We start from the raw sequence: 21967 nt of genomic DNA on the forward strand, positions 1-21967 counted from the left end.
AATTTATATGCCTGTTTCTAATATAATTTAGAGGGCCAAATTGCTAAATTCCCATCCTTGTCCGCTTCCTTATATACTACATCAGTGAAGGATTGTAATTCAGCCAGAGATATCCTTTCTTTTTTATTCATGTTGGATGCCAAGAGGAAGCATGGGAGAAGGTCATGTGGTCAGATGAGACCAAAATAGAATTTTTTGGTATCAACTCCACATGTTTGGAGGAAGAAGAAGGATGGGTGTGTGAAAACTTGGTCAAGAACTGCAGGAATCATCTGACCTCTGCATTTGCAAACAAATGATTCTGTAGCCATTTTTAAGTTCTGTTTTCCTTTTTTATCAAATACTTCTTTCATGCAATAAAATGGAAACGTATTATGTAAAAATCATACAATGTGATTTTTGGGATTTTTCTGTAAGTTTCTGTCTCTGACAGTTGAAGTGTACCTGTAATAAAAATTACAGACCTCTTCATTCTTTGTAGGTAGAAAAAAAATGCACAATCAATAGCGTGTCAAATACTTATTTTCCTCACTGTAAATGTAGTGGTGATTTGTGTTCATGAGCACTGCCTCCCAATGGCGACTTTCCGCAACGTGGGGGACAGATGAATCACCATGGTAAAAAAAAAATGCTGAAGGCTATCCCTGGCAGCTAGTTTGGTATTCTGAAGGAATCTGATCATGATTTTTCCTATACACTGCAATACCTTAAATTATCACAATTCAAAGTACCCTAAGGCTGGTTTCACATTTGCGTTTTTTTGCGCTGGAAAAAAACGCATACGTGCGCATGCGTTTTTCCCCTATATTTAACATGGGTGCGCATACCTGCGCGCTGGTAAGCGCACGTATGCGATTTTCATGCGCTGCGTTTTTTTGGGGTGTGCGTTTGTATTTTCCAGACGCAGCATGTTGCATTTTTTGGCCCTGCAAAAAAGCGCATGCGCACATATGCGCACGTTTTGCGCTAAAAATGGCCATTATAGCCTATGGATGCGCATACGTGCGCACTGGCATGCTCATGTATGCGTTTTTTTGCACATGCGTTTTTTTTTGTTAACCATGGAATTTAGGGGTTTGGGTTAGAGTTAGGGTTAGTTAAGGGGGTTTAGGGTTAGGGTTAGGGTCAGGGTCAGGGTTAGGGTTGGGGTTTGGGTCAGGGTTAGGGTTAAGTATGGTTTGGTTAAGGGTTAGGGTCAGGGTTAGGGTTAGGGTTAGGGTCAGGGTTTGGGTTAAGTATGGTTTGGTTAAGGGTTAGGGTCAGGGTTAGGGTTAAGGTTAGTTAGGGTTTGGGTTAGGGTTAAGTATGGTTTGGTTAAGGGTTAGGGTCAGGGTTAGGGTTAGGGTCAGGGTTAGGGTTAAGTATGGTTTGGTTAAGGGTTAGGGTCAGGGTTAGGGTTAGGGTTAGGGTTAGGGTTAAGGTTAGTTAGGGTTTGGGTTAGGGTTAAGTATGGGTTGGTTAAGGGTTAGGGTCAGGGTTAGGGTTAGGGTCAGGGTTAGGGTTAAGTATGGTTTGGTTAAGGGTTAGGGTCAGGGTTAGGGTTAGGGTTAGGGTTAAGGTTAGTTAGGGTTTGGGTTAGGGTTAAGTATGGTTTGGTTAAGGGTTAGGGTCAGGGTTAGGGTTAGGGTTAGGGTTAAGGTTAGTTAGGGTTTGGGTTAGGGTTAAGTATGGTTTGGTTAAGGGTTAGGGTCAGGGTTAGGGTTAGGGTCAGGGTTAGGGTTAGGGTTAGGGTCAGGGTTAGGGTTAGGGTTAGGGTTAGGGTCAGGGTTAGGGTTAGGGTTAGGGTTAGGGTTAGTTAGGGTTTAGGGTTTGGGTTAGGGTTAAGTATGGTTTGGTTAAGGGTTAGGGTCAGGGTTAGGGTTAGGGTCAGGGTTAGGGTTAGGGTTAGGGTCAGGGTTAGGGTTAGTAAAGTCATGGTTTGGGTTAGTGTGAGGGGCCACCTAATGTTAGAAAAAAACGCAAACGCGGTAAAAACGCACTAAAAACGCATACAAACGCATAAAAACGCTGCGTTTTTTTCATGCATGCTCATAAAAATGCTTGAAAAAAACGCAGCAGTTGTATGCTTTTGTACGCGTTTTTTCAATGCGTTTTTTTGCGGGAAAAACGCGCTGCAAAAAAAAGCAAGTGTGAAACTAGCCTAAGGAGACTTAAAAATGATGTAACAAATAAAAAAAAATTTTTTTTCTAAATTCAAACCATTCTCTTTTTCCCCATAATAAAAATAAGAACACTATTAGGCATTTCAGCTTCTGTAAAAGTCTGATCCATAAAAGTATAATATGAATTAACCTGTATGGTAAGCACTGTAAAGTGAAAGCAATTAAAACACAAGAATAACAGGCTTTTGTCATCTCACCTGAAAAAAACAATAAAAAGTGATCAAAACATCATATGTTTCCCGATTTATCATAAACATAGGCAAAAACATTGGATGCGCAAACAAAACAAGATCTGAATCCACTCCAAAAAAAAGAAAAATATAAATGCCATTGGTTTTGGAAAATGGTGACACAAAGCAAAAAAAAAAAAATTAACAATATTCAGAATTTTTTTCATTATTTAGGTAGAAAAAAAAACAAGTCTGGGTTCACCATAATCACATTTACTTAGTCAATCATGTTTCTAAGTCATTTTTACTGAACAATGAACACCATGAAAACAAAACCTAAAAAAACAATGGTGGAATTGCAATTTTTTTCATCATTTCATGCAACTTGTATTTTTTTTCCTCGGTGTTCAGCACATTGCATAGAAAGTGAATAAGTGGAAGCAGAAACAGAAAAATCCCTTGGTTATTAAAGGATTTAAACAGAACCTGTCAGCATGATTTTGCAATGTAAACACATGGCTGTAATGGTGCTGTAATACTAATTACAGTGATACCTTTGGAGAAGAAATCCACTGCTGCCTTTGAAGAATAACAAAGTGGATTTCTTCAGCAAAGGTATTCTGTGTTACAGTGCCACTGCAATCTTTACAATGCAAAATTGTGACAGGTTCTCTTTAAATACTTTAAATGCACTACATAATTTTATTTTCATTAACACAACTCATTTAGCAAAATATCTATAATGCAAAATAATTCATATTTATCATTATAATTTTAGCTGGAATTGATTCATGTCTTGAGAGCTAAGTGGGGACAAATAGCACTAGAAATAAGAACACTATAGATTGGAGCATGCATAGATCTGTGAGTCAAGATGGTTATTCTGTGGATTTGCTAATTTGGATATTGTGTAAGGTGATTTGTGATGAATGGTGTTATTTGCTGTGGATGTAAAACTCTTATGTATTCTAGTTACTCAAAATCAATTTTACATTGTAGTATAGAGTCTGAATTAAAATTAACACTCTGGAAAAATAGTAGCTGTTTGCATGAACTATCGGCTTTAAGATTTATATGGCATTAATGAGATAAAATTATGGCATATTCCATTCCAAGATGTTTTCTACAGTAGCTTGTGAAAGTATTCACCTCCCCCAGTATTTTTAACGTTTTTCTACCAAACAACCTGGAATTTCATATTTTTTTAAGGATGTGCATCAGTTCATGTTAAAAACATGCCTACAACGGGGAATTGTTGTGAGTTCATTTTCCCCTTCGTCACTGAGGTCTGGTGAACTCCCTATTCTGGTAAAGGAAGGTAATGAGCCTGATTATCAGGCACCTGAGCCTAATGATGATGACTGGCTGAGTGGAGTCACGGACTGGATATAAGGCTGCCGACGCCCTTCTGCCCTGCGGGTGATTTCTCTGTGGACTTCTAGGAGACCAGTCTGATTCCTGCTCCACTAAAGCTAAGTTTTCTGCTTTGCCTTTTGCATTTGTGTTTTGTTTTTGTTTGCCTTTCTTTTCTGGATTCTGCCATTCCCTGCTGGGGTGAGCTGAATCTCCTTTTGCCGGTTGCTCTGTCTTCAGAATATTCCTGAGTACTGACATAGTCTTTTTGAAGCCTAGCGTCTTCAGGGCCTTTTTCACTGTCAGTCTGTTGGCTCTTATTTTCATAGGGTTTTTCACGGATTGCAGACAGCAGCCTTCCTGTCCTTTCCTATCTAGTTAGCTTGGGCCCCGTCTTTGCTCAGTCTATCTTTCTGTCTGTGTTGTGTTCTTTCTTCTTGCTTCACCATCATTATATGTGGGGGGCTGCCTTTTGCTTTGGGGTCTGCTCTGGGGCAGTTTAGATTTCCCTTTCTGTCTTTAGGCTATTTAGTCCTCCGGCTGTGATTGAGGGGTCTAGGGCATCGTAGGAACCCCCCACGGCTACTGCTAGTTGTGTTGATAGGTTCAGGGGTCTGCAATCCGATAGCTGCCAACCTCTCTGGTTTTCTGGACTTAGCTAGCATTTCTGTTTTTGCCTCCTACGGTGACTCAATCATAACAGGGAACATTTAGTTTTCATTTTATTATGAAGCAAACAAATCTGACAGAACAACTGAAAACTTCAGTATGCATAACTATTAAACCCCCCTCAAATCACTACATTGTAGGGCCTCCTTTGGCAGCAATTACAGCTGCAAGTTGCTTTGGATAAGTCTCATGAGCTTTCCACTTCTTGCCACAGGGATTTTTGCCAATTGCCTCAGGGTATGTTTCCACGGTTAGTAAATGCTGTAGCTTGGACGCTGTGCACATGGTTCATTGATTTTGCATGGTTCAAAAGCTGGCAGCACTTTGTACAGAGCGGAAATGGGCTGCGTCCAAAGCGCTTCCAGATACTGACCGTGGAAACATACCCTTAGGCAAAAATTCTCCAGCTTCTTCAAGTTAGAAGGTTTCCTCTGCTGAACAGCAATCTTAAAGTTTGATCACAGATTCTCAATTGAAATAAGGTCTGGGCTTTTACTAGACCACTCCAACACATTTACACATTTCCTCTTAAACTACTTGAGTGTTGCTTTAGCAGTAGGCTTTGGGTCATTGTCTGATTGGAAGGTGAACCTCCATCCCAGACAGACTGAAACAGGTTTTTCTCAAGAATATCCCTGTATTTCGCACCATCCATCCACCCATCGACTCGTATAATTTTCCCTGCCCGTACTGCTGAAAAACATCCCCACAGCATGATGCTGCCTCCACCAGTGAGAATCTGGAATTCCTTGCCTGAGGAGGTGGTGATGGTGAACTCAGTCGAGGGGTTCAAGAAAGGCCTGGATGTCTTCCTGGAGCGTCACAATATTGTATCTTACAGTTATTACATTCTTTAAAAGGACGTACATCTGGGGATTTATTCTGACGGAATATAGGCTGAACAAATGTCTTTTTTCGGCCTTGCTAACTATACTACTATGTTACTATGTTTCACTGTGGGCTTGGGGTTCTTTGGGTGATTAGCACTGTGGGTGGTGCCCCAAGACATAGTGTGTACCTTGGCAGCCAAAAACATCAATTTTGGTCTCTTGTCCCCAAATACCTTCCCCCATATGTCTTTTGGCAAACTCCAAACGAGCCTTACAATTTTTGTGTGTAATTAAAGTCTTTTTTCTGCCCACTCTCCCATAAAGGCCACCTCTATGGAGTGTATGGCTTATTGTGGTTGCATGGACAGATATTCCAGTCTCTGCTTGGGAAATTTCTAGTTCCTTCAGGGTTACCTTTGGTGTCTATGCTGCTTCTCTGATTAAAAGTCTCCTTGCCTGGGCTGAGCGTTTTGGTGGGTGACCCTTTCTTGGCAGGTTTGCTGTGGTACCATGTTTTCCCATTTGATGGTACTGCAAGGAATCATCAGAGATTGGAATTTTTTTGTAACCCAACCCTGACTTATACTTCTCAACAGATATGTCCCTGACTTGTTTGGCATTCTCCTTGGTGTTTATTTTTAGTGGTGCCTCTTGCTTAATGGTGTTGCAGCCTCTGTGGCCTTTCAGAATAGGTGTGCATATACTTACAGACCATGTGACACTTAGATTGCACACAGGTGGATTTCCTTTCACTAAGCAAGTCACTTATGATGGCAATGGTGTGTGCCAGAAATTTTTAGAGACTTCATATCAAAAAGGGATGAATACATATATACATGTCAATTTTTAGGTATTTGATCCCATATGTGTAATGAACGCTTATATTTTTCTCACTTCATTTCACCAACGATTTAGTGCTGATGCATCACACAGAAATCAGATTACAAAAATAATTACACAGGTTGTAATGTAACAAAAAGCTAAAGGAGGTGAATACTTTCGCAAGCCACTGTATAGATATTCTTAACTAGAAGCAATGTTTCAGAGAATCACACAAAGGGACTACTGTATATGTAGGCTCTTTACATATGAATTTGCTATTTGTGTAAAGTTTTATGCTTAGTGTAATTCAAAAGGGGTGGATATACATTCTGACACAGGCCTCTGCCCTTGCATCCTTGAGTCATTCACCTTCCTCTCAGGCACAGCTTTGGTCTTTCTAATATTAACCCGTTAACAACCAGTGATGTACAGTGTTAGTCATTGGGTGCCTCCTGCTGTTTGGTGCTGGCTCCGGCGATGATCCTGCACCTTTTCTGGGACATGATAGCTGATCTGATCAACTGTCAAGTGCCCCTAACAGCTGAGGGTGGAATGGTGGTTGGCGCTCATAGCAAGTAAGCATTTCTGCTGCACAGAGCAGTGTTGAATCAGAGGTGATCAGATGATTGCAGTGAAAAAAAGGTTTTTAAAAATATATAAAAAAAATACATATAGATAGAAGTTTTAATCACCCCCATTTTCCCCATTCAAAATAAAACAGTAAAATAAAAAATACACATATTTTATGGGTCTCAGAGAATGGCAATTTTTTTTTTTTTTGCACATTTTGGATTTCTTTTAACCACTTAAATAAAAAAGAACCTATGCATGTTTGGTATCTATGAACTCATAATGACCTGGGAAATCATAATATCAGGTCAGTTTTAGCATTTGTGAACATGGTAAAGAAAAAACAACTGTAGAATTGGACTTCTTTTGCAATTTCAACACGCTTGAATTTTTTCATGTTTTCCAGCACATTATTTGGTAAAACCAATCATGTCATTCAAAAGTAAAACTCGCTCTGCAAAAAACAAGCCCTCACATGGCCATAGTGACTGAAAAATAAAGTTATGGCTCTGGGAAGAAGGGGAGCAAAAAACAGAGGCACAAAAATGGAAATACCCCTGGTCCTTAAGGGATTAAGATGGTATTTACATGTGTTTGTATACACATATAGATATAAGTGCAATTGACAGGTGCAAAATACTTACACAGGTAGATTTTCTCTCAATTCTCAGCTTTGGAGATCTTGACGTAGCATTAGAGTGCTGATCATGAAAAAAAAATAAAATCTTGGTGTGATTATTCTTATATTGCAAAATATATGTGTATATATGTAAAATTAATATTTCAATGTACAAATGCTTAAAAGAATTTTCAGCTTCAAAATATATAAATGTTCTTAAAACTTAAGTTTTATAGCTTACTGAAATGTTTCCAGGTGACTGCAGTTTTAGTTAGCAGCTCTATGTAAGGGGTTAACGAGATCACCCTGTATAGATGTGTATATAATAATGCATGGTTTTATAAATGTATATTGTTATTATTTTGCTCTATGGTAGGGAAAGCGTAGTACCCCAGTTGGTCCTCTAAATGGGGGTAGTGTGATGCTCAGCATGTAAATAGTTAAAAATAGGAGGGGTTAACTGTAGTTAAGCTGGGGAGCATCCGACATATTAGTCAGTTGGGCTAGGTAGCTCTGACGGGGCAGTTAGCCCTGCAATTTTTAAGGAAGAGCCCAGCCATCCATAGCACAGGTCAGGGCAACAACAGACCAGGAAAACAGCAAGATAGAGCTACAGTGGGCTACAGCAGTGTGTTACAAAAACTGAAGGAAAGGCCAGGAGAGTACAAGGACGCAGGACACTCCAAGAAGTGGCAGCTTATTGCGTGGACTGATGCCCTCAGTACCAGGGCTAAACAGCTGAGGGAGTCTCCAACTGCAGTGAGTGTGAGCAGGGAGGATGCTGCATTACCATTAAAGGTGGTAGGTCCCCACAATGTACTGGAGGCCATAGAGAGTACCTCAGGAGAAGCTAAGGCAGTACAGAAGAGCAGGTCATTGGCTATGTGGCAACTGACTTCGGGTACAGATGATCTGATGTCTGGGGCAAAACTGTGGAATGTCTAACCGTGGCAAAGGCAAACACGAAGAATGCTGATAGACCGACTGGGATGGTCAAACCCTGGTACGTGCTGAATAGCCATGAAAGAAGTGCAGGGAAAGATGAAGATATATGTATTGTGCAACCTGTGATAAAAGCTGTGGAGTACAAGGATGTGCTGTCTAAAGAATCTAGTAAAGTCATACAGTTAAAAGTTGCAATAGACTGTGCCTCAGTTTGTTTGAAATCATCTGAGGAGAGTCCCCTGCAGCAGAGAGGAGACTCTGAAGAAGTTGGACCTGGATCTGCAGGTATGCTGACAGAGTGCTGCCATGTCTATGTGAGGGAAGACCGGGGTGTGTCTGGGCTATTTACCTCAAATACGACTACCGCTCTGGCCGACCCTTACATCTATCAGGGTCCTGGATGGTTCCTGTGCCAGAGTAATGTTTGAAGTTGGTCACATGACTTCTTATTTCAGTAGCTGAGCCACCCCATTCTCTATCATAGCTAAAATAGAAATAGAAGGGGGCTAGATTTGTTACTGAAATAAGCAGACACCTTCAAGTCCAGTATCAAAAATGTAGGAGGAAAAGTGATAAGGATTTGGATGGAGAGGCTACTTAATGAAATGAGCACAAGAATTCCTAGAACTATATTAGTAAGTTATATAACTTAATATTTAAAGCTGATTTAAGAATATATTCTATTTTCTCCCAGATAAAAATCCCTCTAGGGCTAGATTATAGACTTACAGACAAATTTTTATGTCGTTTCATGCTGCTGCTACTGTATTCAACACTAGAGTTGAGCGACTTTTGGTTTTTTAGGGTCGCGTTTCGTTTCGTGAAACCCGACTTTTCCAAAAGTCGGGTCGAGCAAGATCGTCCGATTATAGGGAAAAGTCGGGGTCGTCCCGAAACACGAAACCCAATGTAAGTCAATGGGGAATAAAAGTCGGCAGTGAGAGGACAGGAAACACACCTACAGTGCCCATTTGAATGCCAAACGCATCAATTCTTACTTAAGCTTGTCAACCTTAATTAACTTCATAATACAAGTTACGCACTGAAAAATGGGGGTTATTTGGCTAAAGTTGTGGGGGGGGGAGGGCTGGCTGCAGGTTTTCATGTGCCCTGGGCGAAAGAGCGCCCCTTTAACACATACCACAACTCATCATGCTCCGATACGGCAGATAAATAGCGGTATAGTACAATGAAAAATACCTCACTTTTTACATCTCATGACAAGGCCCATCTATTTCTCCATACAGAATCATTGGTCCCATATAATGTTTGAAACAGTATATGATGAGCTCCACATAATGCTACAGTATATGTTGGTCCCCATGGATGAAGCTCCACTGTCTTATGGGCCCAAATAATGCTCCAAACATAATGGGCCCCATTTCTAATGCTCTAGTGTATAATGGGCCCTGTAAATGCTGCTCCAGTGTCTGATGTCCACCTTTTGAATGTTCCAGTGTATGGTGGGCCCCATCTATCATTCTCCAGAGTATAGTGCTCCCCAAAAATTGCTGTCTCAACATTGAAAACAATCAAATAAGTCTCCTCGCTAGGGAATCCCTGTACTTGTCTGGACAGGTGCTGTAGCTTGCTTAACAGCTCGCCAGCCGTTCTCACGCCCAGTATGGATTGCACGTGATTGCACAAAGGTTAGAAAGGGTAACGTATCCCCGGATAACATGTATGGATAGCGTACACATTCAAAATATATGTCTCAGGAGGCAGGCTCAGACGGTGTTAGGCCCAGTATGGATTGCACGTGATTGCACAAAGGTTAGAAAGGGTACCGTATCCCCGGATAACATGTATGGATAGCGTACACATTCAAAATATATGTCTCAGGAGGCAGGCTCAGACGGTGTCAGGCACAGTATGGATTGCACGTGATTGCACAAAGGTTAGAAAGGATACCGTATCCCCGGATAACATGTATGGATAGCGTACACATTCAAAATATATGTCTCAGGAGGCAGGCTCAGATGGTGTTAGGCCCAGTATGGATTGCACGTGATTGCACAAAGGTTGGAAAGGGTACCGTATCCCCGGATAACATGTATGGATAGCGTACACATTCAAAATATATGTCTCAGGAGGCAGGCTCAGACGGTGTTAGGCCCAGTATGGATTGCACGTGATTGCACAAAGGTTAGAAAGGGTACCGTATCCCTGGATAACATGTATGGATAGCGTACACATTCAAAATATATGTCTCAGGAGGCAGGCTCAGACGGTGTCAGGCCCAGTATGGATTGCACGTGATTGCACAAAGGTTAGAAAGGGTACCGTATCCCTGGATAACATGTATGGATAGCGTACACATTCAAAATATATGTCTCAGGAGGCAGGCTCAGACGGTGTCAGGCACAGTATGGATTGCATGTGATTGCACAAAGGTTATAAAGGGTACCGTATCCCCGGATAACATGTATGGATAGCGTACACATTCAAAATATATGTCTCAGGAGGCAGGCTCAGACGGTGTTAGGCACAGTATGGATTGCACGTGATTGCACAAAGGTTAGAAAGGGTACCGTATCCCCGGATAACATGTATGGATAGCGTACACATTCAAAATATATGTCTCAGGAGGCAGGCTCAGACGGTGTTAGGCACAGTATGGATTGCACGTGATTGCACAAAGGTTAGAAAGGGTACCGTATCCCCGGATAACATGTATGGATAGCGTACACATTCAAAATATATGTCTCAGGAGGCAGGCTCAGACGGTGTTAGGCACAGTATGGATTGCACGTGATTGCACAAAGGTTAGAAAGGGTACCGTATCCCCGGATAACATGTATGGATAGCGTACACATTCAAAATATATGTCTCAGGAGGCAGGCTCAGACGGTGTTAGGCCCAGTATGGATTGCACGTGATTGCACAAAGGTTAGAAAGGGTACCGTATCCCCGGATAACATGTATGGATAGCGTACACATTCAAAATATATGTCTCAGGAGGCAGGCTCAGACGGTGTCAGGCACAGTATGGATTTGACGGCCCAGATTACACAGCGGAGGAGCAGGGAGAGGTAAAGATTGCAAATGCTGGGGCCCTGCCCAAGCAAGGGGGGCCCACTCGTGGGCGTCGGTACTGGCACTGGGCCCCTCATAGTACAGCGGTGTGTCTGACGGCGGGTGTGCACCACCACCGTCAGAGACACTTAATTGCACTATGAGGGACCCTGTGCCAGTGCCCGCGCCCAAGAGTCGGCCTACCCACCTGTCCAGGGCAACGGCACTCGCACGGTGTCGTGCGGTAGGTGGTGACCCCGGCCATGGTGGGGGAGGCAGCACAGTTAGGGAGTTTTAGAAAGTGGCATATGTTGATGTTTGACATTCAGCTGATGCAAAAGGCGAAATAGGTGAAGTACCAGGAAGAGGTGGACCAAAGCAAGCCATTTTTCTGTCACCCTATGTGTCATCAGGGGAAGGTGGGACAAAATCCTTGGAAACCCATGCGTGGTTCATTTTAATGAAGGTTAGATCATCCACATTTTGGGTTGACAGACGGGTCCTTTTTTCTGTCAGGATTGATCCAGCTGCACTGAAGACTCTTTCCGATAGCACACTTGCAGCTGGGCAAGCGAGCTCCTGTAAGGCATATTGGGCCAATTCAGGCCAGGTGTCCAGTTTAGCGGCCCAATAGTTAAAGGGAAATGACCTGTGTGGGAGAACATCGATATGGGAGGAAAAGTAGTTTGTAACCATAGTTGACAACTGCTGTCTCCTGTCACTTTCCATCGATGCAGTATTACCAGTTGTGTGAGCGGTATTTGAAAAATCAGTCCACAACATTGTCATGAAACCCCTGTCTCCAACGCCACTTCTGCTGTGTGCACCACGAACACCTCTGCCAAGCTGCCCCCGGCCCGTACGGCTCGTGTGAGAACCATCACCGCTGCTGTGTGCTGGGAATGCCTCAAGCAACCGATTTACCAGAGTTGCTTGTTTATTAGCCAATATTAGGTCAAGGTTCTCCTGTGGCATGATGTTTTGTAATTTGCCTTTATAGCGTGGATCCAGGATGCTGGCCAACCAGTAGTCGTCATCGTTCATCATTTTGGCAATGCGGGGGTCCCTTTTTAGGATCCGCAAGGCATAATCTGACATGTGGGCCAATGTTCCCGGTGTCAATGATGCACTGCGAGTGCTGGGTGGAGGAGCACTTTCTGGCAAATCCACATCCCTCCAGTCACGCACAAACCCTGTACCAGACCTTGCCACGCCAACATTTTCACTTGCCCCACAAGATGCATCCTCCTCCCCTAAGTAATCATCCCCATCATCCTCCTCCTCCTCCTCTTCTTCCTCCACCTCGTCCAGGAGAGGTCCCTGAGCAGACAATGGCTGAATGTCATCAAGGATTCCCTCCTCCTCTTCCTCCTCATCAACATTGGCTGCAGACGCCTGCTCCTTAAGGTGCGTCAAAGTTTGCATGAGCAGACGCATAAGTGGGATGCTCATGCTTAGGATGGCGTCGTCTGCGCTTACCAGCCGTGTGCATTCCTCAAAACACTGAAGGACTTTACAAAGGTCTTTCAGCTTCGACCACTGCACGCCTGTCAACTCCATGTCTGCTCTCAAAGTGCCTGGCCGTGTATCCTCCCACAAATGCATTATGGCCTGCCTCTGCTCGCACAGCCGCTCCACCATGTGCAGGGTGGAGTTCCACCTAGTTGCAATGTCGATAATGAGGCGGTGGTTGGGAAGGTGGAGCAATCGCTGCAGCTTCTGCATACGAACGGAGTGTACAGGCGACCGGCGGATGTGCGCGCACAGTCTTCGCACCTTCTGGAGCAGGGCTGTTAACTCTGGATAATTTTTGAGGAAGCACTGCACCACCAGATTCAAGGTGTGAGCCAAGCAAGGTATGTGGCTGAGTTTTGAAAGGGCTATGGCTGCCACAAAATTACGGCCGTTATCACTAACTACCTTGCCTGCCTCAAGATGTACACTGCCCAGCCATGACTCAGTTTGTCGCTTCAAGTACTCGGCCAGCACCTCGGCGCTGTGTCTGTCGCCCAAACACATCATCTGCAACACAGCCTGCTGACGCTTTCCACTAGCTGCTCGATAGGGGGACACATCGTGTGCAACAGTGGCAGCTGCAGATGGAGTGCTCGTACGACTGCGCTCTGTGGACGAGCTTTCGCTTCTGGAGGAGGAGGAGGAGGAGGAGGAGGAGGAGGGTCGAACGCCTACAGCCAACTGTTTCCTATACCGTGGGCTAGGCAGCACTGTCCCACCACCGCTGTCCCCTGTGGACCCTGCATCCACCACATTAACCCAGTGCGCAGTGATGGACACGTAACGGCCCTGGCCATGCCGACTGGACCATGCATCAGTTGTGAGGTGCACCTTTCCGCTCACTGACTGCTTGAGTGCATGGACAATGCGGTCTTTCACATGATGGTGGAGGGCTGGGATGGCTTTGCGAGAGAAGAACTGGCGACTGGGTAGGTCATAGCATGGTACTGCATAGGCCATGAGTTCGCGGAAAGCTGTGCTTTCCACCAACCGAAAGGGCATCATCTCAAACGAGATTAGTTTGGCAATGTGGGCGTTCAAACCCAGTGTACGCGGATGAGAGACTGAGTACTTTCTTGACCTACTCATAGTGTCTGGGAGGGTGAGCTGGACTTGAGAGCTGCATATGGTGGAAGTAGGGGTGGACAGGGCGGACTGAGAGAGGGTTGATGATGGTGATGGAGTTGGTGTTCTTTCTGATGGCCTAGAATCAGTCTTTCGTTGATATAACAGTGGGATTCCCTGACTGCTGTGGTCTTGCAACGACACCTCAACATTTGCTGCTGTGCTAACCGGTGGGCTTACAGTGGGGGAAACAATGTAGCGTTGCTGACTACCTTCGTTGTGATCAGTTGCACATGTGGCACTTGAGGTTTGGTGTTGTGTCCACGCTTGCAAGTGCATGCTGGTTAAATGTCTAAGCATGCAACTGGTATTCAAATTTTTCAGATTTTTCCCTCGGCTAAAGGTCTTTGCGCACTTCTTACAGATAACCTTGGCCTGATCATGAGGATTTTGTTCAAAAAAGTGCCACACTGCACTCTTCCTACTTTGGCAGACATTTTGTGGCCTAGCACGCTGTGATCTTTTGACCCTCTGGACAAGCTGTCCAGCAACTCTTTTGATGTTTGGAACCTGTCTATGGAGTGCTCCGGGCCTGCCAGATAACAGCTGTTGCGATGTCGATGTCTGCTGTGGATGCTCCTCATCTGAGCTATTGGAAGCAGCACCCTCTTCCCCCAATGGATGCCAATCTGGGTCAACAACTGGGTCATCCATCACCTCCTCTTCTATGTCATGTGCACCTTTCTCTGTGTCACCGTGTATGGTGGTATAGTGTGCGGGAAGGGGCACCTGAGTCTCATCAGGGTCAAAATCTGGCTCTGTACACTGCGAGGACAATGTAGTGCTCTGAGTGAATGTACCAGCAGAATCATCCATCAGCGGCTGTGCATCAGTGCACTCCATGTCAGATTCATCTTGGCCTGGGTAATTCACCATTTCACTTGATAATCCAGGCATGGTATGTGAAAACAGCTCCATGGAGTAATCAGTAGTATGGCCTGCGTCATCCTTCAATCTTGGTTGGGGTGAAGGACACAAGGAAAGGTGTGGTTCATGAACATGAGCCTCCAATGACGACTCAGTGCTTTTACTTTTTACAACTGAAGAAGAGGAGGCGATAGAGCTGGAGGCTGAGTCAGCAATGTAAGACAAAACTTTTTCCTGATGCTCTGCCTTTAAAAGCGGTTTGCCAACTCCTAGAAAACTAAGCGTTCGAGGCCTTATGTAGCCAGACGATGACGCAGGGTCAGCACCTCCTGCATTCGGTCCTATTTTGCTCTTGCCACTACCATCAGATCCACCACCAACACCATCATTACCAGCTGCCAACCCCCGCCCAAGTCCACGGCCTCTTCCACCAGCCTTCCTCATTTTTGGTAGAAATGTAGACAAAATCCAACAAACTATATAGTAATGTAAAACAAGGTACAAGGTGTCTATAGGACAGGGGAGATTTAGAATTTCTGCACACACTTGTGGACAGTGGACACTTTTGGATTGTGTGAGGCCCACTGATATCTGAGCGCTATGTGACAGGCTCGATGGCACAGCTGCCTGTGACCAAAGTGACGAGAGGATAATGGAGATTTTGAATCTCTGCGCACACTTTTGGACACTGGACACTTGTGGATTGTGTGAGGCCCACTGATATCTGAGCGCTATGTGACACGCTCGATGGCACAGCTGCCTGTGACCAAAGTGACGAGAGGATAATGGAGATTTTGAATCTCTGCGCACACTTTTGGACACTGGACACTTGTGGATTGTGTGAGGCCCACTGATATCTGAGCGCTATGTGACACGCTCGATGGCACAGCTGCCTGTGACCAAAGTGACGAGAGGATAATGGAGATTTTGAATCTCTGCGCACACTTTTGGACACTGGACACTTGTGGATTGTGTGAGGCCCACTGATATCTGAGCGCTATGTGACACGCTCGATGGCACAGCTGCCTGTGACCAAAGTGATGAGAGGATAATGGAGATTTTGAATCTCTGCGCACACTTTTGGACACTGGACACTTGTGGATTGTGTGAGGCCCACTGATATCTGAGCGCTATGTGACAGGCTCGATGGCACAGCTGTGACAAAAGTGACTAGAGGATAAGGGAGATTGGATTGCTTTTAAAAAAGCAGTTTGCGGAGAAGTGGGTAAACAGCAATGCCAGCGTGTCAGGAAGCCTTAAAAGGCAGCCCAACAACCAACACCACTGATACACCACAATATAGCCTCCCCTTGCACTGCACACACAGTGACTTGTGTGTTGTGCAGGCCAAATCGCTAGCAGCAGAAGCAGTTTTTTTGTCTTCTTCCCTGCCTAACGCTCTCCCTACAGAATCAGCAGCAACCTCTCCCTATACTAAGATCGGCAGAAGTAAGATGGCGGTCGGTGTGCACGCCCTTTTATACCCCCTGTGACGCCCACCAAAGCAAGTCAATCACTTGCATGCCCTTCTGAAAGATGGTGGTGACCCGTGCCTAGGTCATCACGTTTCCCACAGTGTCCGTGGATCCTGATTGGCTGAAAAAGAGCGCAAAACAAACTTTTGAAACGCGACTTTGGCGCGTAAGTCGCCGACCTCGTGGCCGACCTCATCCTAGGGTCGGGTTTCGTTTCATGAAACCCGACTTTGCCAAAAGTCGGCGACTTTTGAATTTTTTCGACCCGTTTCGCTCAACTCTATTCAACACTATTTATTTCATTTGTGAGGTCTGCTCTCAATGTCTCCATTGATCAAGAGGAAAATTACATCTAAGAATAAGAGAAAGGAGAAATTCTACCCATCAATCCATAAGCCAACACTTAATTATCGTTATGAAAAAAAAAAAAGGTGCAAAGAGAAATAATTAGTTCAAATCTGATGAGGCAAGTGTATTATACTGCAGGTTTCTTTTAGAACTAGCTGGCAAATTATTTATGGACACTTCCTTAAGGCTATGTGCACTCGTAGCAGAAATTTCTGCTTAAAAACCAGACTCCCTTCCTAGAAACTGCGCGTTTTTTTCTGCGCAGTTTTTATGCGTTTTTTTCCGCGCGGTTCCTGACACATAGAAATAGCCAGAAATGCGGAAAAATCCACAAAATTAATGAGCATGCTGCATTTTTTACCGCGAAGCGTTTTTTTTTTTTTTCGCAGTAAAAAACGCATCAATATGCACAAAAATTGCAAAATGCATAGAAATGAATGGGAAGCTTATTTTTAGCGTTTTTTGAGTGGATTTTTTGGCAAATCCGCTAAAAAAGCGCTGTGTGTGCACACAGCCTAAAAGTTTTGCTCAGATCTTATGGTTCAGTGTCCTCTGATTCTCCACTTTAAGGAACTATCAATTCTTTTTACATTACTTAGGTGTCGTGTTTTGTGTAAGTACAACATTTTCCAGTGAATTGAGAGGATACACTATATATATATATATATATATATATATATATATATATATATATTACATTTATTTCTTTTTAACAAAATAAAAAAGAGAAATTGAAAAAATATATATTTTTAGCTGAATAAAAAAGAGAAAGATATAATTGTGTTACTCCAATTCAATAAAAAATTAGACAAATGTATGTATACACAATAAACATTTTATTGAGATACACAACTACACAATAAAAATAAAATTGAAAAGCTACTAGTTTAAACAGAGAGCAATGGAATCTAGAGGAACCTGAATGAGAGACCCAAAATAAGGAAAAAGATTACAAAAGAAAGGGTAACCACCATATGACAAACTACTCCTAAGGAGTAATAACAGGGACGTATAGGTGTGACGACTCCAGGAGTGGACCCTCTGGGTCTTGACACCAACCCACCCTGGGTGAGCTGACCTAGTGAGGACCACCCCCTATACAGGGAGTGTCAGGGGCAGACCCAGGGGGGCAAAGTACCATGACTGCTGGATCCAGGTGGTCGGCTCACAGATGACACAAGTGAGTGTGTCTAGCAGGGAATGTACAAAGCATGGACATAGGGGCACAAAGGGTATAGGACAGTACAGGGCATTTGCACAGTGCGGAGGGTTCAGAACAATACAGGGCATGTACACGGAGGTGCGCTGGGTACTGGATAGGGCAAGGTGAGTACACAGGAGCATGTATGGTGCGCACTGACAAGCATGCCCGGGAGCGGGCAAAGCAGGGCGCATGCAAGGGAGCATGCCAGAGTACAAGGTTAAGCAGAGCGCGTGCTGGGAATCATGCCTGAGTACAGGGTTAGGCAGAGCACACACTGGGAAGCACGTCTGGGTGCAGAGCAAAGTAGAGAGTGTGCTGAGAAGTACGACAGGACACAAGGCAGGAGCAGAACATGTGCTAAGAAGCACAACAGAGCACAGTGCAGAAGCAGAGCGAGTGCTAAGAAGCATGGCAAAGCAGAGTACAGGAACAGAGCATATGCTAAGGAGCACGGCAGAGTATAGGGCTAGGTCAGAGCATATGCCAAGAAGCACAACAGGGCACAGTACAGGAGCAGAGCGTGTGCTAGGAAGCATGGCAGAGCACAGTGCAGGGGACCTGAATACCGAGCGCGGCCAAGCAAGGACCAAGCAAGGAAGCACAACAATAATTAGGCGCCTCCCATAGGGCAAAAGCGCTGCAACTTCCGGGTCAGGAGAGATGGCATGGCTGCAGCTAGGGCACAGAGGAGCGCGCATGTGCACTAGCAACTCTGTGCAGCCATAGGACTAAGTACGAGAGGTGCGTGTGCACACCTGACGAAACCCCCGGAGCGGCCGCAGCACAAAAAGTGGTGACATCGGGCGTGGAGTCCTGGCCCCAGGTGAGAGCGGCATGACAATAGGTATAGAAACAAACCGTATTTTTCAGATTATAAGACACTCCGGTTTATAAGACACACCCCAAATATTGAGGAGAAAAGTAGGAATTTTTTTAAATAAAATGGTGGTGCTTCCTATAATCCATGCGTCTTACTGCTTACCGTGGGTGGTGGCTGCGGTGAGGCGGGGTTCCCGGGTCGCTGCTGGAGGACACAGGAGTGGGGTGATGTTGCAGGCCGGAGGCTGGGATGAGGGGGTGTTATGATGCGCGGCACACCGCTGCAGGTGTCTGGTGCTGCTGCTGGTGTCTCCGGTGCTGCAGGGGCTCTGCATACATTTTGTAAAAGGCCAGAGCTGCATAGGAAACCATGGAACTGTGGTGGATCTGGCCTTTCACAAAATGTCAGCAGAGCCCCAGCGGCACCGGAGACACCCTCAGCAGCACCGGACACCCCATAACACCACCGGGCACCTGCAGCACTGTTAAACTCCCCCTCATCCCAGCCTGTGGTCTGCAGCAATGGTATCAGTAAGGTATATCCGCATTATGAGACGCACCCCCCATTTTCCCCCTAAATTTGGGGTTAAAAAAATTGCATCTTATAATCCGAAAAATGCGGTATATATATATAGACACGTGGTCAAAATTGTTAGTACCCCTCGTTTAATGACAGGAAAGAACACAATGGTCACAGAAATAACTTGAATCTGACAAAAGTAATAATAAATCAAAAATCTATGAAAATGAACTAATGAAAGTCAGACATTGCTTTTCAACCATGCTTCCGCAGAATTTTTTCTGGCCAGGCCTATTTCATGAGATTTATTTTTTTTAAATTCTGTGGAAGCATGGCTGAAAAGCAATGTCTGACTTTCATTGGTTCATTTTCATAGATTTTTGATTTATTATTTCTTTTGTGAGATTTAAGTTATGACCATTGTGGGTTTTTTGTCATTAAATGAGGGGCACCAACAATTTTGACCATGTGTGTATGTATATATATATATATATATATATATATATAAAGTTAATTGCAATGCAGTTTTAAAAGATAGAAAGATTTGGTTCAATGTAATGCACAAAAAATATAGTCACTAGTGAAAAAATTAATATACATTATAATCAGACATACCCTAAAAAATAATAATAGACTGTGTCACCACATCAGCTTCCACACCAGACTGCACAAAATTTTAGAGTTCTATCAGTTTTCTTTGGATATATGTTTTGTTGCCATGTGCAACTACTCCTGTTTTGTCTTTCAGTCCTTTTTGTAACACCTCAATATTTTTCATGTTTTAAAGTGTAACTTGGTGATAATGTACAGCAATTAAGCTGACTTCTATTTAAATGTCATATTTTAAATAGAGCTGAAATTACTTTACTAAATCATTTTTCATTTTCTATTTTGAATTTTTTTTCTTGTTTTCTCTAGAAGCTGCACTTTAACTACAGCTGTCATCAAATCTCCAACAATGTAGTGGTCTTTGGGATGACAAAAGTTGGCTCTATAAATAAAGATAAAAGATGATCCAACTCACTATGAATTAAATCTACGAAATGAGTAATGTGGAACATTGAAATATCATAGATTGATTTCCCTTTCACAACATCATACATAAAGTAACTACAATTGGAAATAAATGCATCGTTTGGTCTTAATTCCTGGAATATTCTAAAAATAAATTTATCAAGAGGATCTATTTTTGGAAAAAGAAACAGGTACATATTGTACACAATATTGTTAAGTTTCATTGTCCTCAATAAACAGAAAAAAAGGTATTAAAATGTAGAGTAACAGAAACAGTGGGCAAAATAAGCATTTGATTTCTTGCTGATTTTGTAAGTTTGGCCACTGACAAAACATGAACAGTCTATAATTTTAAGGGTAGCTTGAGTTCTAACATTGAGAGATAGAATATCAGAAATAAAATCCAGAAAATCACATTGTATAAATTATATACATTTATTTGCACATTGCAGTGAGAAATAAGTATTAGATCCTTCCGGCAAACAAGACTTAATACTTGGTGACAAAACCCTTTTTGGCAAGCAAAGCAGTCAGACGTTATTTGTAGTTGATGGTGAGGTTTGGGCACATGTCAGGAGGAATTTTGGTCCACACCTCTTTGCAGATCATCTCTAAATCATTAAGATTTTGAGGCTGTCATTTGGCAACTCGGAGCTTCAACTCCCTCCATAAGTGTTCTATGGGATTAAGGTCTGGAGACTGGCTGGGCTACTCCATGCCTTAATGTGCTTCTTTTTGAGCCACTCCTTTGTTGCCTTGGCTCTATGTTTTGAGTCATTGTCTTACTGGAAGACCCAGCCACAACTAGTGTTGAGCGATACCTTCTGATATAGGGAAATATCGGATCGGATTGGATCGGACCAATACCCCAAAAATATCAGGTATCGCCGATTCCGATACCTGAAACCATTGCAAGTCAATGGGGCACAAATATCGGAATGAAAATAAACCCTTTCTTTCCTTGTACATCCAGTTCGGGAGGGGGGTAGAGTGTGGGCAGTGCGTGGGCGGAGACTGTGCGTGTGTGCGGGCGGGGTCTGTACAGGCCTTCCGGGGGTCTGTGCGGGCCTGCCGGGGGTCTGTGCGGACCTGACAGGGGTCTGTGCGGGCCTGCCGGGGGTCTGTGTGGGCCTGCCGGGGGTCTGTGCGGACTGCCGGGGGTCTGTGCGGACTGCCGGGGGTCTGTGCGGGCCTGCCGGGGGTCTGTGCGGGCCTGCCGGGGGTCTGTGCGGGCTGCCGGGGGTCTGTGCGGGCCTGCCGGGGGTTGTGTATGTGTGCAGGCATCGTCCGATGGGACTACATGTCCCATCGGGCGATGCCTGCTACAATGACAGTGATTGACACATTAGCCAATGATGGGACAGTAGTAGTCCCATTATCCGGCTAATGTGTTGAATGTAAAAAAAAGAAAAAAAAAACATACATACTACATACATGCTACATATATACACAAAATTCATACAACATACATACATGCTGCATACTACAATCATACAACATACATACATACTACATACATACTACATATATACAACATTCATACAACATACATACTACATAATACATACATACTACATATATACTACATTCATACAACATACATACATACTACATACATACTACATATACTGTATACTACATTCATACAACATACATACATACTATATACATACTACATATATACTACATTCATACAACATACATACATACTACATACTACATTAATACAACATACATACATACTACATTCATACAACATACATGCATACATACTACATACATACTACATACATAATACATAAAACATGCTACAGACATACAACATACAAAATACATACCATACATTGATACAACATACATACATACTACATACATACTACATATAAACTACATTCATACAACATACATACATACTACATACTACA

General features: G+C 43.7%; 1 protein-coding gene across 1 annotated transcript in view; it reads right to left on the reverse strand.

Moving 5' to 3' along the window:
* MLIP (muscular LMNA interacting protein) overlaps nt 1-21967 on the reverse strand; it is a 422570-nt gene that overhangs the window by 132999 nt on the left and 267604 nt on the right. Inside the window, exon 8 of the mRNA XM_073589143.1 lies at nt 7221-7277. Coding sequence (XP_073445244.1) covers nt 7221-7277 — 57 coding nt within the window. The remainder of the gene's footprint in view (nt 1-7220; nt 7278-21967) is intronic.

Source organism: Dendrobates tinctorius, unplaced genomic scaffold (assembly GCF_039654945.1).
Source record: "Dendrobates tinctorius isolate UK_male_01 unplaced genomic scaffold, ASM3965494v1 ptg000107l, whole genome shotgun sequence".
NCBI classification, from domain to species: domain Eukaryota; kingdom Metazoa; phylum Chordata; class Amphibia; order Anura; family Dendrobatidae; genus Dendrobates; species Dendrobates tinctorius.